The sequence below is a fragment of the Apis cerana genome, linkage group LG8 (genome assembly GCF_029169275.1).
Source record: "Apis cerana isolate GH-2021 linkage group LG8, AcerK_1.0, whole genome shotgun sequence".
NCBI lineage: Eukaryota > Metazoa > Arthropoda > Insecta > Hymenoptera > Apidae > Apis > Apis cerana.
Window position 1 is genome coordinate 303,592 of NC_083859.1, and position 18,454 is coordinate 322,045.

At 29.8% G+C, this 18,454-nt stretch overlaps 2 protein-coding genes across 9 annotated transcripts in view; one reads left to right on the forward strand and one right to left on the reverse strand.

The window, feature by feature from the left end:
• Positions 1 to 18,454, reverse strand: part of LOC108000938 (tyrosine-protein kinase transmembrane receptor Ror) — a 277,660-nt gene that overhangs the window by 162,437 nt on the left and 96,769 nt on the right. The window contains exon 1 of one of the 2 annotated variants that reach the window (XM_062077769.1): positions 4,353 to 4,424. The exons of the other annotated variant lie outside the window; for it this stretch is intronic. The gene's annotated coding sequence lies outside the window, so the exon portion shown is untranslated. Of the gene's footprint in view, positions 1 to 4,352; positions 4,425 to 18,454 lie in introns of those variants that run through there. 2 annotated transcript variants of the gene reach the window in all.
• The window catches only part of LOC108000940 (uncharacterized), a 55,783-nt gene that overhangs the window by 3,839 nt on the left and 33,490 nt on the right, over positions 1 to 18,454 (forward strand). For 2 of the 7 annotated variants that reach the window (XM_062077770.1, XM_028668242.2), the window contains exons 2-3: positions 8,779 to 8,973; positions 14,144 to 16,034. In XM_062077770.1, the coding sequence (XP_061933754.1) occupies positions 15,857 to 16,034 (178 nt within the window). In that variant the 5' untranslated portion in view covers positions 8,779 to 8,973; positions 14,144 to 15,856. Of the gene's footprint in view, positions 1 to 269; positions 622 to 8,778; positions 8,974 to 14,143; positions 16,035 to 16,492; positions 17,010 to 18,454 lie in introns of those variants that run through there. The other 5 variants (XM_017061649.3, XM_028668241.2, XM_028668243.2 and 2 more) reach the window with 5 other exon arrangements.

Below are 18,454 nucleotides of genomic sequence, written 5' to 3' on the forward strand. Positions count from 1 at the left end.
ATGCTCCCGGTCGTTAGTGAGGTGCAAGTAAAAGAAGGATGAAAAAGGCATTGTTGCTCGAGCCGAGTCCACTTTCGTCGTATTTTTTTATCTCTTTCCTCTCTCCATCCTTCTTCTTTCCCTTCCATTTTTCTTTTCTCTTTTTCTTTCTTTTTGCTTTTTTTGCTTCTTTAATGCCTACTTCTTTTCGACTCAAGTGAATGTGTGTCGCGTGTGAGAAAGTTGGAATTTTTTTTCACGTGCTTTGGAAGACTAACACGGTTAAAACCGTGTGAAGGATAAAAGATTTGTGATAATTTTTTTTTCTTTGTTGTGTCGTTTTGAAAAGGAGGGACAGAAAAAAATTTTGGAGAAAGGAATCACGTAAGAAAAAGAATTGACAATATTTTTTACGAAGATGAAAAGCGTGAAGTTGTACCTTCGGGGTCGTGGATATTTTCTGCGACGATGATTCAGAGACGGGCAGCGATCATATGGCGCGTATTTACGATGCGGAACGATCGTGATTCGACAGCGAGAGATTGACAAGCAGGACAAGAGGCATAGTGAGTGTATGATTTTCAATACCTCTATGAAATTTTTTTCTCAAGTTCTTTCTTCGACTTTTAGAAATATTTTTGGGTGAGTATACGCCACTGCGAATATAAACACATTATTCAAAACAAATGGATATTTGTTTGGATACTGGATACTATATACTTTGTATTTTTAATTTTCTATAACCAAATTTTCGCTTATTTATGAGAAAAAATTATAATTTTGTACTATTTTCTCACATTCTAATTTGATATCCGTAACACAAGTAATACAATTGTAAATAAAAGATTTCGTGTTGATACGATAATAAATATAATAAATTTTGTATTATAGTAGATTTTGTTCAACATAATATAGTAGAAGAACATAAAAAAAAATAAAATAAAATAAAGTAATTCTCTAGTAATGCTTTATTCATTATTTGCGACAATTTTTTCATTTTTTGAAGATAAAAAAAATAATTCTATTAAAATGAGAGAAATTTACGAGCAAAGAATTGGAGAAAACTGACAAAAATTTGCAACAAGAAAAATGTATTTCTAGATTGTCCGTGTGTCAGCTGTTCGACGATTGTCAGACACTGGTCGCTGAAAATTTTCACTGTTTTCTTTTCCGCCTATTAATACCCGACTGTTTGGATTACGAATGGTGGTTTTAGGAATCCACATACGTCTTCCCTTTCGTTCCATTCACGAAGAATGTATCTTCATTTGGAAATTTATTTTTTATCCACGAGTGGTCTTTTGCACTTTTTGATCTTCGATTCTCTTATTTTTTTGAAAAAGAATGTACAAGAAATGCTGTTTTCATTTTCTTTTATTTGTTAAAGATACTATTTTGTTGATTTTTCAGTTAAATATTGAATTTGAAATATATAAGTTACATTTAGTTTATTTCTTTTATTTGTTTTATTGTTTCTCCGAATAATCTACGCTAAAACAAATAAAGTAGAAAAGATTATATTTTTAGTTTTCAGATCAATAAGATGTTCAAATATATAATTTTATTTATCTTTTAATCTGAAAAAAATATAACTATTTTCTTCGAGTCTATAATTCTATCAAAGTATAAAAATAAATATTAATGAATATGGAAAATAAGATAGAAAAATCGATATTTATAAAAAAAATTTTATATTTTCTAATAAATAATATTAAAAAAAAAAGTTCATTAAAAATAATTTCGATTCTTCTCTTCGAAACGATTCCTTTCTCGTCGAAAAAGCTTTAACTACAATCCAAATTAAACACAATTAGTAATCACGTGGACCATAAATGCACGCTAAATTCCATTTAACGACTTTCGACCAATCTCTTCCCATTTCACGCTATTAACCTTCATGAAGGAAAAGCAAGAGAGAAGCAATTCCAAGACCAAACGTTTCCTCCACCCCATAAACTTATTTCTCGTCCACTCCGCTTCCCAACGTGGAAGATCTTAATTCTTAGAAAGAGAAGAAAGAAAGAAAACATCAGGATTACCCGAATATTTGTCAACCAAGCCAGAGATGTGGATTGTGATGATAACTGTGGTTCGAAGTGAAGATTTTTTCCTTTTTTTTTTTTTCACTTAACCGCGTCACTTTATTGCCATCCCCGCCCTCCACCGTTTTATTGCATTGCAACAGCCTTGAAATGACTTTGCAGAGTTTCATAATGGTGGTCGAAACATGGTTGCACCCTTGAAATATAGAACGACAGGGGATGACCGTTTTATCGGGGCCCTCATTTTTCTGATGCAATTCCATGGATCTCGGTTTTTTTCTGTTTGTTCTATCCGAGGAAAATGAAATTTTTCTTGTCAGCCATGTGAGCCGAGGGACAAGAGAAGGGGAGAGAATGAAATCGTTGGGGTAGTTCGATGTGTGTTTTTGACAAGGCTAATTGGAGAGGTTGGAGGATGAAGAAAGGATGAAAATTCCGGTACCGCTGAATGGAGCGAACTTTGAGAATGTTTAACTGTTGTTCCCTTTTCCTCTGCACTTTTATTTTTTTTGTTTTCGTTTTTTTTTTTTTTAAGTATAGAGTCTGCGTTCTATATATATACGTCTACGTTTAGGAGTTTGGTTGAAATTGGGTTTTGAGGTGGAAAAGGAGATGTTTTGGAAAAATATTTCTTTTATAGAGTATTCTTGTTTTCTGTTTATTTTGAGAAGTTTTGCCTGAGAAGTTGAGGAAATTTTAATTGAGAAATTTTAGAAGGAGATTTTCGAATATGGATTTATTTTTTTGATTCCATTTAGTTAATTTGTATTTAGAAGATTAAAATTGAATAATTTGAGAATATGAGATATAAAATGAAACGTTTGAAAATTTAAAAAGTATCTTTTATTTTTATAATAGATATTTTATATTTAGTAAATTTTGTGCTTTCTATATTGCTTTGTTTAAATTACTAATTAAGTCAGTATTGTGTATATAGTACATATAATTCATTTGTAAGAAAGTTTTTGAAGTAATTATTCATGGCTAATCAAATTATATTTTTTTAATAATTAATAAAAGCGCTGAATAAAAGCGCTGAATAAAAGCGCTTCATACTAGTAGTAAAACACTATATGTATTCATTGATTTCATAAACAATTTCAAATCTACTATCTAAAAAAAGAAAAAATTTTAAATTAAATAAAAATTTCAAAGAAAAACCTTAACTTTCATATCCTCAAACTTTTTTTTCCAATGAGATAATCAATATAAAAATATAAATAAAAACATGAACAAAATATGAAAGAAAACATCGTATTAAATCTTAAAATAAGAAAAAATGAAGAATTTTTTTGATTTTTTCCTCGTTTTATCAGAAAACAGAATATAATTTATTACTTAAAATCTAACAGGATGGACGAGGTAAAATTTTTAAACTTTCGAACATCGACATCATGCTATTTTAGCATCGACCGACATTTTATAAAAAAAAAAAAAAAAAAAGGAGAAGAAGAATAAGACGGTTTGTCGAGAATCAATTAAGTTTTCGTCACGATGCATTTGGTAGAAACGAGAACGAACGTTGATCTCACATCGTTGATGAGAGCTTTAATACACAGTTCTTTCTTTACACGCTGAAATCTCGTTTTTTATTCTTGTTAAAAAAGTTCTGACTAGCAAAATGAAACAAAATATCCAGTAAGATAAACATTTCTTCAGATTGGAAAGATTATTTTCTTGGAAAATAAAATTACAGGATGAAAATATTCGTTGAATAGAATTAAAAACAAAATTTGATATATATATATCAAATGAAATCGTTGTAGCGCAATGCAAACGTTAATGCAAACGTGATGTGTTATTGTTTAAAAGTTTGAATTAATATTTATTGCATTTTGTGAAAGAAAACAAAATACAAATAGTAGTCTATCTATCGAATCGAAGCAAATGTCTACATTTATTCTTTCTAGTATATTTTCTATGTTATTTTTACAATCTTTCGTTTAATTTATGCAGCTTAATGATTTTATATTAATTATGGAATTTATCAATTTTAATGTATTATAATACTCATGTAATATAAAATATCTCTTTCATGAAATATATATAATTTTAAATATTTAATAATAAAAAATATAATATTTTTAACTTACGTCTGACAAAAATCATCCACACGCTCTTGAAGTCAAAAAATCATTTTAATAAATCCATTAAGAATACGCTTACCTGAAAAACAAAAAACAGAAATACAAAATAAATATTAATACAAATAAAGAAATATAAAAATTCAATTTTATTTCATCAACCATCCCCATTATTATCAAATCAATTTCCAATACACCTTCCTACCTCTATCTATCAAAAACTTTCGATTTCTTTCCTTTCACCTACCTTTCTAGTCCGCCGAATTCCCTTTTCTTCTCAATAATCACGCAGCTTACCATTCTCATCCCGATATTCTCCTAACCCATGAATCACTTGCATCCCCTGAAATTTCATATTATCATCCCTCCATTTCGATTTAAAAAAATATCACAGATCAATTTATTTTCCCAACATAGATATTTGAATACTTGTCTTTTTTAATAAACAATCGATAAACAATATCAACAAAAATAAAAATTTTTACAAAATATATTATTAATTCTATTATGAATATATATAATGACATCTAATATTATATTTAATATTTAATAACATCTAATAATATCTAATAATATTAAAAAAAAAAATTATTAAGAATTTATACAATATAAAACCGTATATACTCTATGCATTGAATGCATATACTCTCGCGGAACAAAAAAAATATTTAAAATTTAATAGAATTCATAATAAACACGTTCAGTTGATATATATATCGATCACTAATATAAGCATAAAATAATAAACTTGGAATTATTTTAAAGCAGAGAAAATGTTCTATTGCTGAAAAATCACAAAAAAAAAATTCAAAATGCAAAGAAGCATTAAAGATCGAAAAACACGAGAACAAAATATATAGAAAAATTTTTTAATACATAAATCTCCACTATGCAACATCCAATGTCAATATTTTTAAGACAACTTTTAAAATAAATCTGTCAAATCTACTTATGAATGATAACATAATCCTCGAATTCTTGAATCGAGTAAGTTGGACCCCGCCATACTTGGAAGGGGTTTGATTCACGGATGGTGCGACACGGGGGTGTAAGTGCACGGTAACCCGCTTTCGAGGACAGGACGATAACCCAAGTTTAAATTGGAGGGTCGGCCACTTAAGATTCAGTTCCATAAACTGGAAAGTTCGGCCCCACTTTCCATCTTGGGGTGGTAACCCCCGACGCTGCAATTAGACGAGTATTTTTCGATCGAATTCAATTAGCCCCCGAAACTCGAAATCGCGGCGACGAAGTTAGTTCGCCGCGTCTGACTGCCTCGTGGATCGAATTGTGGGCGAAACTCGCGTCTTTCAAGGCCAGTCGCCGTGATTTATTTTATCGTGGAAACCGGAAGCTTTGGATTTTCTGAATGGAGTTATCGGCCACGTTGTTATCCACGCGCTTTCCGCTCCCGAGAAACGGTTTTTGGAGTTCGTGACGTGGCTCGATTTACGCGAATACAGATGGAAGTTGAAAGTATTCGCGTGTTTGTGAATGGAAAAGTTGAAGGAAAATTGTTTTTATCGATTGACGAATAAAAAATTCTTTTCACGAAAGTTTTCAACTTGTTAACTTTTTGATATAATGATTTTTAGTGGAAGATTAATACATTTTTATCAAATCTCTCTCTTTTTTTGTATTTATACGCATCATTGTATTTATACGCATGTTTACAAGATTGAAATTGTTACGAAGTTTTCATACAATTGTTCACAGATTATTATCTATGAATCATCGAACGTTTTTTGCAGAAATATATACTGTTGATCAAACATTTAAAACATTTATTTTCTAGAAATTTATTTTTACAAAAAAACGAAGAATTTGAAGAAAACTAGATTAAGATACTGCTAGAGCGAAAATTTCAATAATAATAAAAAAAAAGAAACCAACGAAATTCCTATCCCTTTTAAAACAATCAACGTTAAACTGAATTGCCCCTTGATAACAAATTTCATCTTTGAAAATTCATTCTATTTTATGATTCACCCCGCGGCACACGTTCAATCTCTTCTCTCCGTCTTCGAACCACTTCAAACCACTTCGAACCACTTCGAACCACTTCAAACCATCTTGTCACCGATTCTTCTTCCACGCGTTGGAAATCCAATCCACCGAGACAACAAACTCCCTCCTAAAAATCGCACGAACGAGCAGGAGCACAGTTTCGGAGCATCAAACGGTGCGCAAAGTCGGGGGCAGTGAACCACGGCGAGGATCGAGAGCGTTTGCGGAGGGAAAGTAGTTGTCCTGTGCGAGGCCAGCTGGCGTTGCGCGACCGCATGTAAATCATCCGCAACAGGATCGGCCGGCTGAAACCACGTGTACGCGTACTTCTGCGCGCACTTACGCGGAACGACGCCGATGCACATGTTAACGTGACGCGGGTAAACGTCGGCAACACGTGTCGCGCGAGTAATCCATGGCTTGTCGTTACCTCGACCATGTCGCGAATGCACACGACGCGCGCCTCACTGTCGATTCACTGCCCACTCTCTCTCTCTCTCTCTCTCTCTCTCTCTCTCTCTCTCTCTCTCTCTCTCTCTTTCTCTCTTTTTGCGTTGATTTTTCATCGCAATTCGCTATTTTTGCTGGAGTGATGGAAAAGATATTTTGGAAAACTTTGAATTGTTTCTTTGGATTCTATGAATTTTTAAAGGATTCGCTGAATTTGGTGGAAGATTTTTAGGGAATGCTTAGGTTCCTTAGATTCTTTAAATTGCACGAATTCTTTGCTTCTCTTGAATTATCTTATACGAGTGTGTGTGTTTATCTTGGATTCATTATTTGAAGTATTACAGTAGTATGAATATATATTATAGAACCATAATAACTCGGATATTTAAATCACGTTATAGGAAGATTTATGAACAAGTTACGAAGGGAATCTTAAGAAAATTAAATTTTCCCTAGTCGTGTAATTTCATCTTAACATCTCGTCTGCTTTACATCGTCGGGTTTATCGAACGTAACCAACGACCATCGAAATACGTATTGAAACTCGCAACCGGAAATCGTTAAATTGCGCCACCACCAGATGGCCTATAGTATATTTTGCGTCTCAAAAATGTTTCTGAACCAAATTCGCGTCGAAATATAATCTTGATTCAATTTCTATTTTCGCGATAATAATAATTTGTATACATATATAACGTTCGGAATATTGAATTGATGTTTCTGAATCTTAGCACTGAGCGAAATTTGTATTATAATTTTTTTCCGTTAATGAATAAGAAAAGAAAGTAGAATATATTTATATAATAGAATTTGATATTTTACGTTTTTTTAAAATAATTCTTTTGATTAAATACAATAAAGTTAAATATTATTGTAAAAATTTTTAATTTAATGATAAAAATTGAAATTCTAGGAGAATCTTGAGAATTTAACATCTCCTTTCACGTAATTTATTTTTCTTTAGCATTCTGTGATTTTTCATTTGTGACTTTATTTATGAAAGATAGATGAAATTTATTATCCATTGGAAATTTTACATCTTTATGTAATTATGAATTATTTAAAAGATTAGAATTTTATATAGAATACATAGAATTTTATATATATAATAATTGTTGTTTCTTATAATTTAATTATAGAAGTTTTTTTTACAAATTACAGTTATTCTTCTTGATAATTAAGGAAAAACATTAGGGATTATAATTTTCGTTTCCAACAAAAAAAATAGAACCATAAATCATTAATTATTTTAAAAAATATTATCCTATATTATATATTTTAATTTTAATTTTTTTACCAAAAATTGATACATATATTTGAAGTTAAGCAAAGTGCTTGTAAAAGAATGGAGAATTAATCACGGGACTGGCATGTGACATGTGAAAGGACACTCGTTAATTCCTCTCCACTCCCTCGTCGTTTGATAAGTGTCTCGCACATCCTTAACGAACCCTAAGTTTTTGTCCTGAAGCGCGACAATTTTTGGAATCCCCGCGATTTACACGCGGCATTAAAATGCATCCAGCTTCAAATGAACGTGATTACGCTCACGAATATTTCATCGAAAGTGACGGGAAATCTTGGAACTTTGTTTCCACTTTCGTAAACTTCTCTCGAGGGAATAGAAAAAAAATAGAGGAATGGTGAAAAGAAAGAAAGTTTTAAATTCTTCTTGATTGTCGTTTCTTTGTTTATTCTTCTTTTCTTCGAGGAATGGGTATTTGAATGATTTGGTGTGATGTATACTATTAATATATAAATTTTATTAACATTTATTTTGAGGGAAATATGGTATTATGTTAAAAATTATGTTAAATTAAAAATATATATTCTACTCTTATTAATTAATTAATTTAATTATTTAATTATTTATATATATAATTATTTAATTATTATTTATTTAATTATTATCTAATATTAATCTAATATTATTATCTAATATTAATATCTAATATATTAATTTTTAGTATTTCAACAGTAATTATTTATAATATCTATAAATTTTAATATGTTTGTATATAGGTTTTTATCTCATATTATCGTTTATTATGATGTATTTTCATCATTTTTACATTTTAGATATTAATTTTTAAAGTTATTAATTTGAATAGATAATAATTTTTTAATAAATTTATTTATAAATAAATTCGTTTTAAGAATTTAATTAGATTAAAATTTAAGACCAAGAATCTAATATTTGTATTAATTATTTTCAGATATTGAAATATTTTGATGGGAGTTTCTGTTTACAGCACTGAGAATATAACAAACATTGAAGTTTGAAACAACTGGATCTATACTCTGAAAAAAATTCCACAAAAAAAAGTGCAAAAGAGAAATTCTTGCTTGCGTAAAAATTATAAAGATGATACAATATAATTTGACTAAATATAAACTATATGAAATAAAAAGTGAGTATATAATTTACATATGCACACTAATATTTTACTAATATTTCTATAATTATTATTTAAATAATATTAATATTCTCAATACTTTATTAGAAATGAAAATATGTTTAGAAATATTAAATAAAAATCTGAAAACAAAAATGTGGAAATCACAGAATACTGAAATTTAAAAATTATTAAAAATTTACTAAATAAATACACATTAGATACTCTATCAACGCGGAAAATTCTAAAAAATCAGATTTTAATAATCAACGACAGTGAAGTAATATCGTACCAGATCAGCCACGAGCAAACAAACATATTCGAACATGTGAAGCATGCTTCTTCGAACAAATTAACCTTGTTTCCGCTGATGCAACTATAATCGCCAGATCGTAACACACCAGAAAACCTTGCATTTTCTATTCTAATTACGGTATCCAAGAGAGTTCAAAATAATTGTAGAGGAAATCGTTGTGAACAAGTTGTTTATAAGTCAATTGTAAAGTATCTCTTGATATTGAATTTTTCTTCAATATTTTTCTCTTTTTGCTTTTATCTCTTTTCATTCTTCTTCTTCTCGATCTATCTTTTAGATTTTTTTCTCGTTTTAATGTTTACATTATAATATTCAGACTTTTCTATGTGTAATAGATTTTTTTTATATATTAATAATTCTTTTAATTTTTATTATTTACTTTTTTTGTCTAATTTAATTAAATTTTATTTTTATTTTATTCATTTATTTTAAAATTATAGAAAATTGTAAAATGAAATATATATTAAAAATAAACTTATTTTTCAAGAAGGAATAGACATTTATATAAAAATTTGCCTTTCTTAATATTTTTTTTGTAAAATAATAATTTTTTAAATGAAAATAAATTTCTTCCACGAATCCTTCCATCTTCGCTTGAATAATATTCATATTTTTATTCTAATCTCTGATTTATTTTCAATCTTTCTTTTTTTTTTTATTCTCATACTTACATGTCCGTTTCCATTCTCTGAACCACGCTTCTTTTTTCCGAATCTCTGACTCTTAATCCCTCTTCATTTGATCCCCTTCTCTCTTAATCCGCGTGTACGTCTCTTTGAGCTCCCCCTTTTCTAGGATTCCATGCCTTAATCTCTTTAGTCTCTGACCCTTCTTTCTCTAGATTTTCTCCTACTCTTCTTCTACGAGTTACCCTCTATAGATGAAGAACACTTCTTCTGCATCCCTCTCTTTTAATTCTTCTATTTAGATCTTTCTTCAACCTCTCTTCAGGCTTGAATTTTCATATCTTTTGATCTGTCTATACGATTTCTTCTAATGTTTCTCTATTTCTCATTAATTTTTTTTTGTTTCCTCCTCTTTCAAACTTGTTTTTGCTCCAAGGCTCTTATTTCCTTCCATTTCAAATGTTTGAAACATTTCACATAATTCTGATTTTTTCCTCGCTATCTATCCATGTTTTTAAACTTTATTTAAGTGTATTTTCATCTTATGAAATTTTTTTATTAATAGGTTGCTTTAGATCCTTCAGATTTTTTCTTGGGATTTTTTTAAGCTTTAAATTTATTTTTGTTGACTTCTTTCTTTTTTTACTCTTTAATATTTCATTTTTATCATAATGTTTTTGTTTTCACAATATTTCACATTTTTAAATTTTATTTCAAGTTTCTTTATGTTATCCAGATTTTAATTAATAAATTATTTCAGATTTTTTTTATTTTTTTCTTTAAGTAATTTCTCAAGCTTTTAGATCTCTTTTAGACTTCCCCTCTTTAAAATCCTCTTCTTTTCTATGTCACAATTTCACTTTCTATTAATGTCTCTTTCTGCATTTTTCTCTTTCACGTTCATTTTTCTTAATTCTCTCCTTTCTAGATTCTTCCTCGCTAAATTTTTTATTTCTTTATTCAATGTCATTTTCTCTACCTTTCTTTGTTCCAAACTGACCTTTCTTATTCTTCCCTTCTTTTTCTTATTTTCATCGTCATGTCTCTTAAACTATCGCCCTTTAAGATTCCTTCTTCATTTCCTAATATTTTTTCCAGCTTATCCTTTCCAATTAAACCGAGATATCTGCTTCATTTTTTTTTTTTTTTACTATTTCACTATCTTACATTTCTTTCTCGTTTTACACCTTTCTTAATCACTTTCCTTATTACTTATTACTTTTATTTATTTCTCCTTTTTCTTCTCTCTTCTTTAACTTTCATTTCATTTTCATTTTTATTTTTTCTCTTTCTATTTTATTCCATTATTGTAAGATATTGCTTCTTTTATAATTATTTATAATTTTATAATTTCCTTTTATAATTTTTCTATATTTTTTAATTCTTCTCTTTCCTAATCACACACAAAAATCTGACTAGTGACTCAAAAATCTTAAAATATTTGTTACGTTTGCTTGAAAATTTCGTACGTTTAAAACAAAGACAACAATTTCACTAAAAAATGCAATTCAATTAAAATTATAATCTTCCTTCAAATTTCTCATTCAACATTTCTCAATCCTTTACGACGACGGTCACTTTTTTTATCTCTGAATCACCTTTCTCCCTATTTTTTTTTTTTTTTGCGCCTTTTTTTTACCCCAATATCCCTTCTCCATCCATCGCCTTTAAACCTTCTCTTCTTTCTCCCTCTCTCATCCTCTACTTCCTTCAATCCCCCCATTTTCCAAACCAAAAACGCGGCAAACCCACAAACGAATGACACAACGATACGCACCTTTGCTTTCATACTCTCTGCTTCTCTCGCAACCTTCACCATTCCCTCTTTGATCTCATGTCGCAGATACATACAAAGAGAGAGAGAAAGAGAGAGAGAGAGAGAGAGAAGGGAGAGAGAAGAATCAGAGCCAAAAACAGTCTTCAAAGCATAGATTTACATTATATCAACGCTTTCCGTCGAAAATATTTTTCTATTCCACTCATATCTCCGAGATACAAGTGAATGCATCCAATACATACTCTTTCAGATAAGTTTGCAAGAATTTGTTTTTCAGAATTATTTGTAAATGAGGAAAATACGATACTCGCGAATTTTTAACTAATGTAAACACGGCATTATAATTTTTGGTTGAGGCCGTTATGCCACGCTCGTTTTCAGGAAGCATGGGAACGTGGACACTTCACAATGAAAAATAAACAAGTTACAGTGAACTCGTCTGCGAACAGTGGATAGTATTTATTCGAGAAACAGTGCGTCAAAGAATCTGTTTGCGAATTTAGACACTATTGTAATGCCGCACTGTTCTAGAGTGGACACGATACTTTTGTTATTTGCAAACAAATGTGAATTAGAATTGTGACTATTGATCATCGATATTGTATCATCGATTTTCAATGATTGATGGTATTATTGAAATATCGTTAACGATCATTCTTATTTTTTTCTTATTCAAAGTTATTATTAAGACGTAAAAATATTAACTCTAATAAATAGTAATAAAAATAAATTTATTACGATTTTAAAACTGTATTGAAAAACTGTTCACTTGAACTAATTCTATTTATGTTACTTTAATGATATTATCTTAAAAATCGTAAACCATTAATTATGTTTTTAATTAATATCTTTTAATAAGGAAAGATAGAAGTTTCACTTATTTTCATTCATCAATATCTTAACACTCCATGGCGGTTGAACGATTTTTCCAAAAAATGAAAAATTATTTGTTGATTTTTTTTTTGCATACATGTTCAACAAGTATTGTCATCAGTATGCACGGCCATTTTGGATTTCGTTGCATTTTTTCTCATCCTTTTTTCTTTTTTTTTTTTTTTTTTGATACCGCATTGAATGTGTTAATAGACCATCATTCAGAATAGTTCGCGCGGAAACTAGAATGAATCTCGAACTTTTGTCGAACTTTTTTTCCAAATATCAAATTTGTAAACCTGCTAACACTGCTTCCTCATCTTTTTTCTTTTTTTTTTTTTTCCTTTTCCCTTCCTATATGCCGTTGAATAATTCATTCTCATGCTATTCGGTTGGTTTTTTGCCTGGAAGGGTTTCAATTTCATGGCGTCTGCGTGGAGTCCTTTGAACGCATGTTCATTCGATTTTGTCTGTAGTTATTTTCCACAACTCGGTACAACGAGTGTTTAACTCTTTGTATAGTAGATACAATTCTTTTTTTCTTTCTTTTTTCCGGGGAAAAAAGCGGGTGGATATGCTGCCTAGCGAAGTGCTTTTTGTAATAATGTTTCTTTATATGATGTGAGATACGTACAGAGATATGAAGTGGGATGTAAGAACACGGTTTAATTATTTTGTTTTTTAATTGCTGTTTTTCGTAAGATAAGATTCTACTGGTCGCTTCAAAGTGATAATTAATCGTTTATTTGGATTTTTGTTAAAATTAAAAAATAGAATTGTAGATGAAATTGAAAATAATTGGATTGTGAGAATAGAAAGAGAATTAAATTAGGTTTAATCTGATTTAAAGTCTACAAGTTAATAATGGATATGTGAGATTAATGTAATGTAATATCAATCGAATTAAAGAAATTCTAAAATAAATATTAATCTTTAAACTTCAATTATAAATATACTTATTTAAATATACTTCAATTATAAATATTTCTTTAGATTAATACAATTTTATAATTTTTCATAATGATTCGTGAAAAAGTCCTTTCTTACTGTTCTATTTTTCGTTTTTTTTATTTTAAAAGAAAATTTAATTAATTTTTGTAAAATACAATAATGAATTTTAAAATCGAATTGATCGTGTATTTTTAATCAATTGCACATAACGATCTATCTTCGTAATAATGATAATTAATTTTCGAATTCAATTTTAATAACATTTTACTAATTTCGAAACGCATTCGAATTTAATTGCATTTGCAGGCTTACGTGTTATATACAAGAATTACAATTTGGATCATCAAAGCAATTTGTTGCATTTCTGGTATTAAACTGATTAGCTGGTTCCAAATTATTCAGTTGCATTCTCGGATTCGATCGTTTCGCGTAGTAAACGCTCCATGAAATAAGCTGTTTAAATGGAAACAAACGTTTCACTCGTGAAATAATCTTGTAACTTTTTATTTAAAACCAACTATACTTAAAAATTCCAAAATAAGATATTTAGATCATTATTCATTTTAATTTAATTTTAAATTTATTTAAAATTAAATACAATTTTTAGATTTCAAGAAATTAATATTTTGTTTCATTTTTCAGAGAAACGATACAATTTGGAAACAAATCTATCCTCTACAAAATCTATACAGAAAATGAAGAACGAAATTTTTAATATTTGAAGAATCTAAAATTAAAACAAAGGAAGATTCTACTATTTCACATAAGAATTAAAAAAGAACAACGATCTAATACCCAAAATTCATCTCCATTTTTCTAAAAAATTCTTTCATAAAAAGAAAAAAAAAAAGAAAAACTCAATCAAACTCAAAAATTAAAACGAAGAATCCAATAAGATTCGCAATCCACTTATGCGAAAATAAGAAAAAATTCCAAAGAAAATGTTCATTAGAAATTTTCATCGTGAATCTCCAACGTCGAATTGAAATTTCCTCGACAAAAATAACGACGAGGAAGCCAACAACCCTGTCTCCAATCTTCCGAAAGATCCTCTTCTCTCGTAGGAAAGAGAGAGAGAGAAAGAGAGAGAGAGAGAGAAAGAGAGAGAGAGAGAGCGAGCGATACCACCGAGAGGATCTCGAGGTTTCGAGTATTCTCTGTGAAAACAGATCTTTCGTAGAGGCAAACAGAGTCGAAATTTCACTGCAACCTATATGGAAAAACACGTTGGACCCTTGGGAGAGACTGGGAGAAAAAATTCGGCCGCGATAAATTCGGATCAGCGACGCGGATAAATCGAAGGCAGGGAGAAATCGAAGCGAAGGGAGGGAGGAGCCGGAAGAGGAAGATCGCGCGACCGGGTAAAACCTCGCGCGAATAAATTGAAAGAAATACACAAGAAAAGAAATACAAAAGGAAGGTGGAGGGAGGAGTGGTGGACGGTCGAAAACGCTGATAAACGGTTGAATAATGGGCGGGCAAATTGCAGGAGTGGAGGAGGAGCGCGTGATAAACGTACGGACGATACAAATCCTTTTGGGCGAGGCGCGGACATTCCGGAACTGGATGGGAAGCGCGGTGTTTCCGCGCCTCGTGTTTCCAATTTTATTGTGGAAATGACGATAACTCGTTGAATTTTCGATACAAGTTCCTTTCTTAGATCTTTTTTAATCGATCGAGATGAAAGATAGAAGGATTGAGGATCGGATGAAAGAGAGAGTTTGAAGACAGTAAGAGAGAAGAAAAAGAATTTTGAATTTATTTAATTGTAAGAAAGAGGACCCGAGACAAATTTAGAAGAAAAATATAAAATTCGCGAAATATCAAGGAAAAGAGAGAATGATTTCGGAGAAGAAGTTCAAAACAAGAAGAATCGGAAGGGAAGCCCATAAAGAGGAAAATCTGAAGGTAGTTCAACGTCGCAAATCCAATTTTAAAAGCTTCACGTGAGATTAAACGCCACTTGAACGCTTCTCCCATGACTTTAAACTCGCTTCTTAATGGCGCAATACGTTCCAACGTGTCCACGGCTATCAAGCGAAAGTTACAAACTATTCTGTTGGAAAAAAGTTAATAGTTGATCGTAAAGAGAGTAAATCACGCATAATAAAAATCAGCCTAAACGCGCAATTTTCTCCATTAGTGCTCCTTTGTGTTTCTTTAAAGGAAAACTGCATTTAGGACAGTGATTTTAATCTCGATTTCGATTTTAAATTTCGAGAAACGATGATGATAAGATAAACATAACACGTAGACGAATTAAAAGATAATTTATCTGAAGTGATATTTTTCGTTTCTTTTTCTTTTCTTTTTTTTTTTGTTGTTGTGATCGTGAGATTTTTGTTGTTGAAATTAATGAAAATGATGACGACTACTGCCGGTGTTAGTGGGGCTGGGATGCTGAGGACCAGGCGCAGGGATTGCAGCGTGAAACCGAACAGGAAACTCGACCGGAAATCCTCGAGGGGGATGATTTATGAGAACGAGGAGCTTAGACTGAGGACTATTCACATTAACGCCGAAGTGGAGCAAGGTAAAGGATTTATGATATTATCGGATTACTGTGTTGGTAAATGTTAATGTTGTTCAGAGATGTTCCTGACCGATTTCGTAATAAGCGATAAATTTTTATTGAAAACAGTTATGCTCGTATATAGATATGATTTCAATTATGAATTTACATTATTTATTACAAGGTTCATTTTAAATTATCATAATCATGAATAAAATTCTTAATAACTTTATAATTCGATTAGTTATAAATAATGAATAATAAACATTTAATTTATATTTAAAGAAAAATTAAATATAATAGAGTGTTAGAGTATTCTTATGGGAAAAAATTAAAATATAATAAACTCGATAGAAATCTACAAAATGAAAAGAAGAAATTTCAAAAAGAACATAATTCGAATAAATCGTCTCGAAAGAAATATAGGCTAGAGTTAGATGTTTTTGAAAAGGGAAACGGTTTTCACTAGGCTGTTAGAGAGTTTCGCTCACAAACGTTGGCAGCACTGTTTGATCAGTTCTTTTCCGCCACAAATAGACGCACCATCGTCGAATCCGGTGCGAACTATTTTCGAAACATAGCCAAACGCGCCAACTTCGTGTCTGGCCGGCAGCTGTCCATGGCAGTTCCAGCCCATTCAATCTCTCTCAATCGAAAATTTTATTTAATAATTATTATCTCAACAATTATTGATAAATATTACTGATAAATACTTCTTCTGTAAAAAATCTTAGATATCAAGTTTAAATTTGTGCAATAAGTAAAAAGAGAAAAAAAGTATAAAATATAATGGAATATTTATTGCATTAAAAAAATTTGCATCAAAGAAAAATCAAATTTTTCGAATTTCTCTTTAATTCGCAAAAATATTTATCGAAATTTGATGTATCGAGAGTGGAATTTTCGAAATTGTGGATAGTGACGAATATAAAATACGAGTGATTCAAATGGATCTCTTCACTATTTTAAACAATTGACTGAAAGATTCTAATGACGGTGAGTATGTTGATTTCTTTTTTTTTCTTTCTTTCTTTCTATTTTTATCTATTACATTTACACAAAGTTAGAAATAATACGTTTGTGGGTTTACATGCAGATTTATAGTATCAATATGGGTAATGTTGAAATTTTGAGGAGAATAAACGTGCGTTATATATTGTATAAACATTTTAGATTGAAATATGTCGTAAATGGACTGATTATGTAAGCAGTGTTCAATGGTGTTCGTGCGACGTGAGGAAGATATTCGAATCATAAGGATGATTTAGATGACATACGTTATATTTTCTAGAATCATGTCGGATATTCTTCCGTGAAAATTTGTCAGTGGTTAATAGGGACGCTCTATTCTCTTGAAATTTATTAACTTTTAGAAAATTCATAAATTCTCTGAAATTTTGAAATTGATTATAAACGCTTATAAATTTCTTAAACTAAATATAAATTATATTGAAATAAATATTGAAATAATAGGAAAATCAAATTCAAAATTTCTAATTGAAAATAATATAAATAATTTAATATCATTTAAAATAGAATAGGATATTTAAAAAAAAATGATAAAAAAAAATGAGTAAGATAATAAATGAAAGTATATTTATTAAAACACTTAAACCAAACATAAATATAATAAAAATTAAAAAAAAATTTACAAATTACTAACTAGATATCCTAAAAAATTTGATATTAATCGATTAAAACAAAAAAAAAAAATAGAAAAGTGATTTTAAAACTATTATCTGAATATCCAAAAGAATTATCGCACAACGAAAAATAGAAAATAGAAATGTCAGTAATTCTAAAATTTGTTATCAGGAAGCGCATAAATGAAATTGTGCCCAATAAGAAGAAAGTTTAATAAAGAATGAAAGAAACTTTGATGGAGAAATACAGGTGAACGATGAAATGTTTAAAATGTGTCGAATATTTTCATATAGGCGAAGAATCGCGAAAACTCAGCTATTTTCTCGAAAATTTGTTTATCCGTTGAGCCAAGAAAAGCTTTGTTTTGGCAGCAATGCCCGCCCACGAAGAACGTTCGTTCTACCAAAGCTCTAGAAACCCAGATGTCGTCTCTATACCGATTCTCGACGAACGACATTCAACTCGGGCGGGAGAAAATATATTTTGAAAATTAAAACAGTTTCATATCATGTTAACATTGCTCACCGTTTATTATATCGTTGTTGGAAATCGTAATAAGAGAAATATACTGTTAAAGTATTCATGAATCTGTAAAAACTTTATATTTCATTTAATATTTTAAAGAAACGAGAGAAAAGATTTCTTTATTTTTTTTTAATTTTCTTAATTCTTTAATTCTATATACAGTCTATTTTTTGAAGTTGAATACTGGCTTGAAATAATAATTTAATGTTTATGATAAGGACTATGAACTCGCAAACTGGATTCAGGTTTTGGCCAACTTTGTTTGGCTTTAC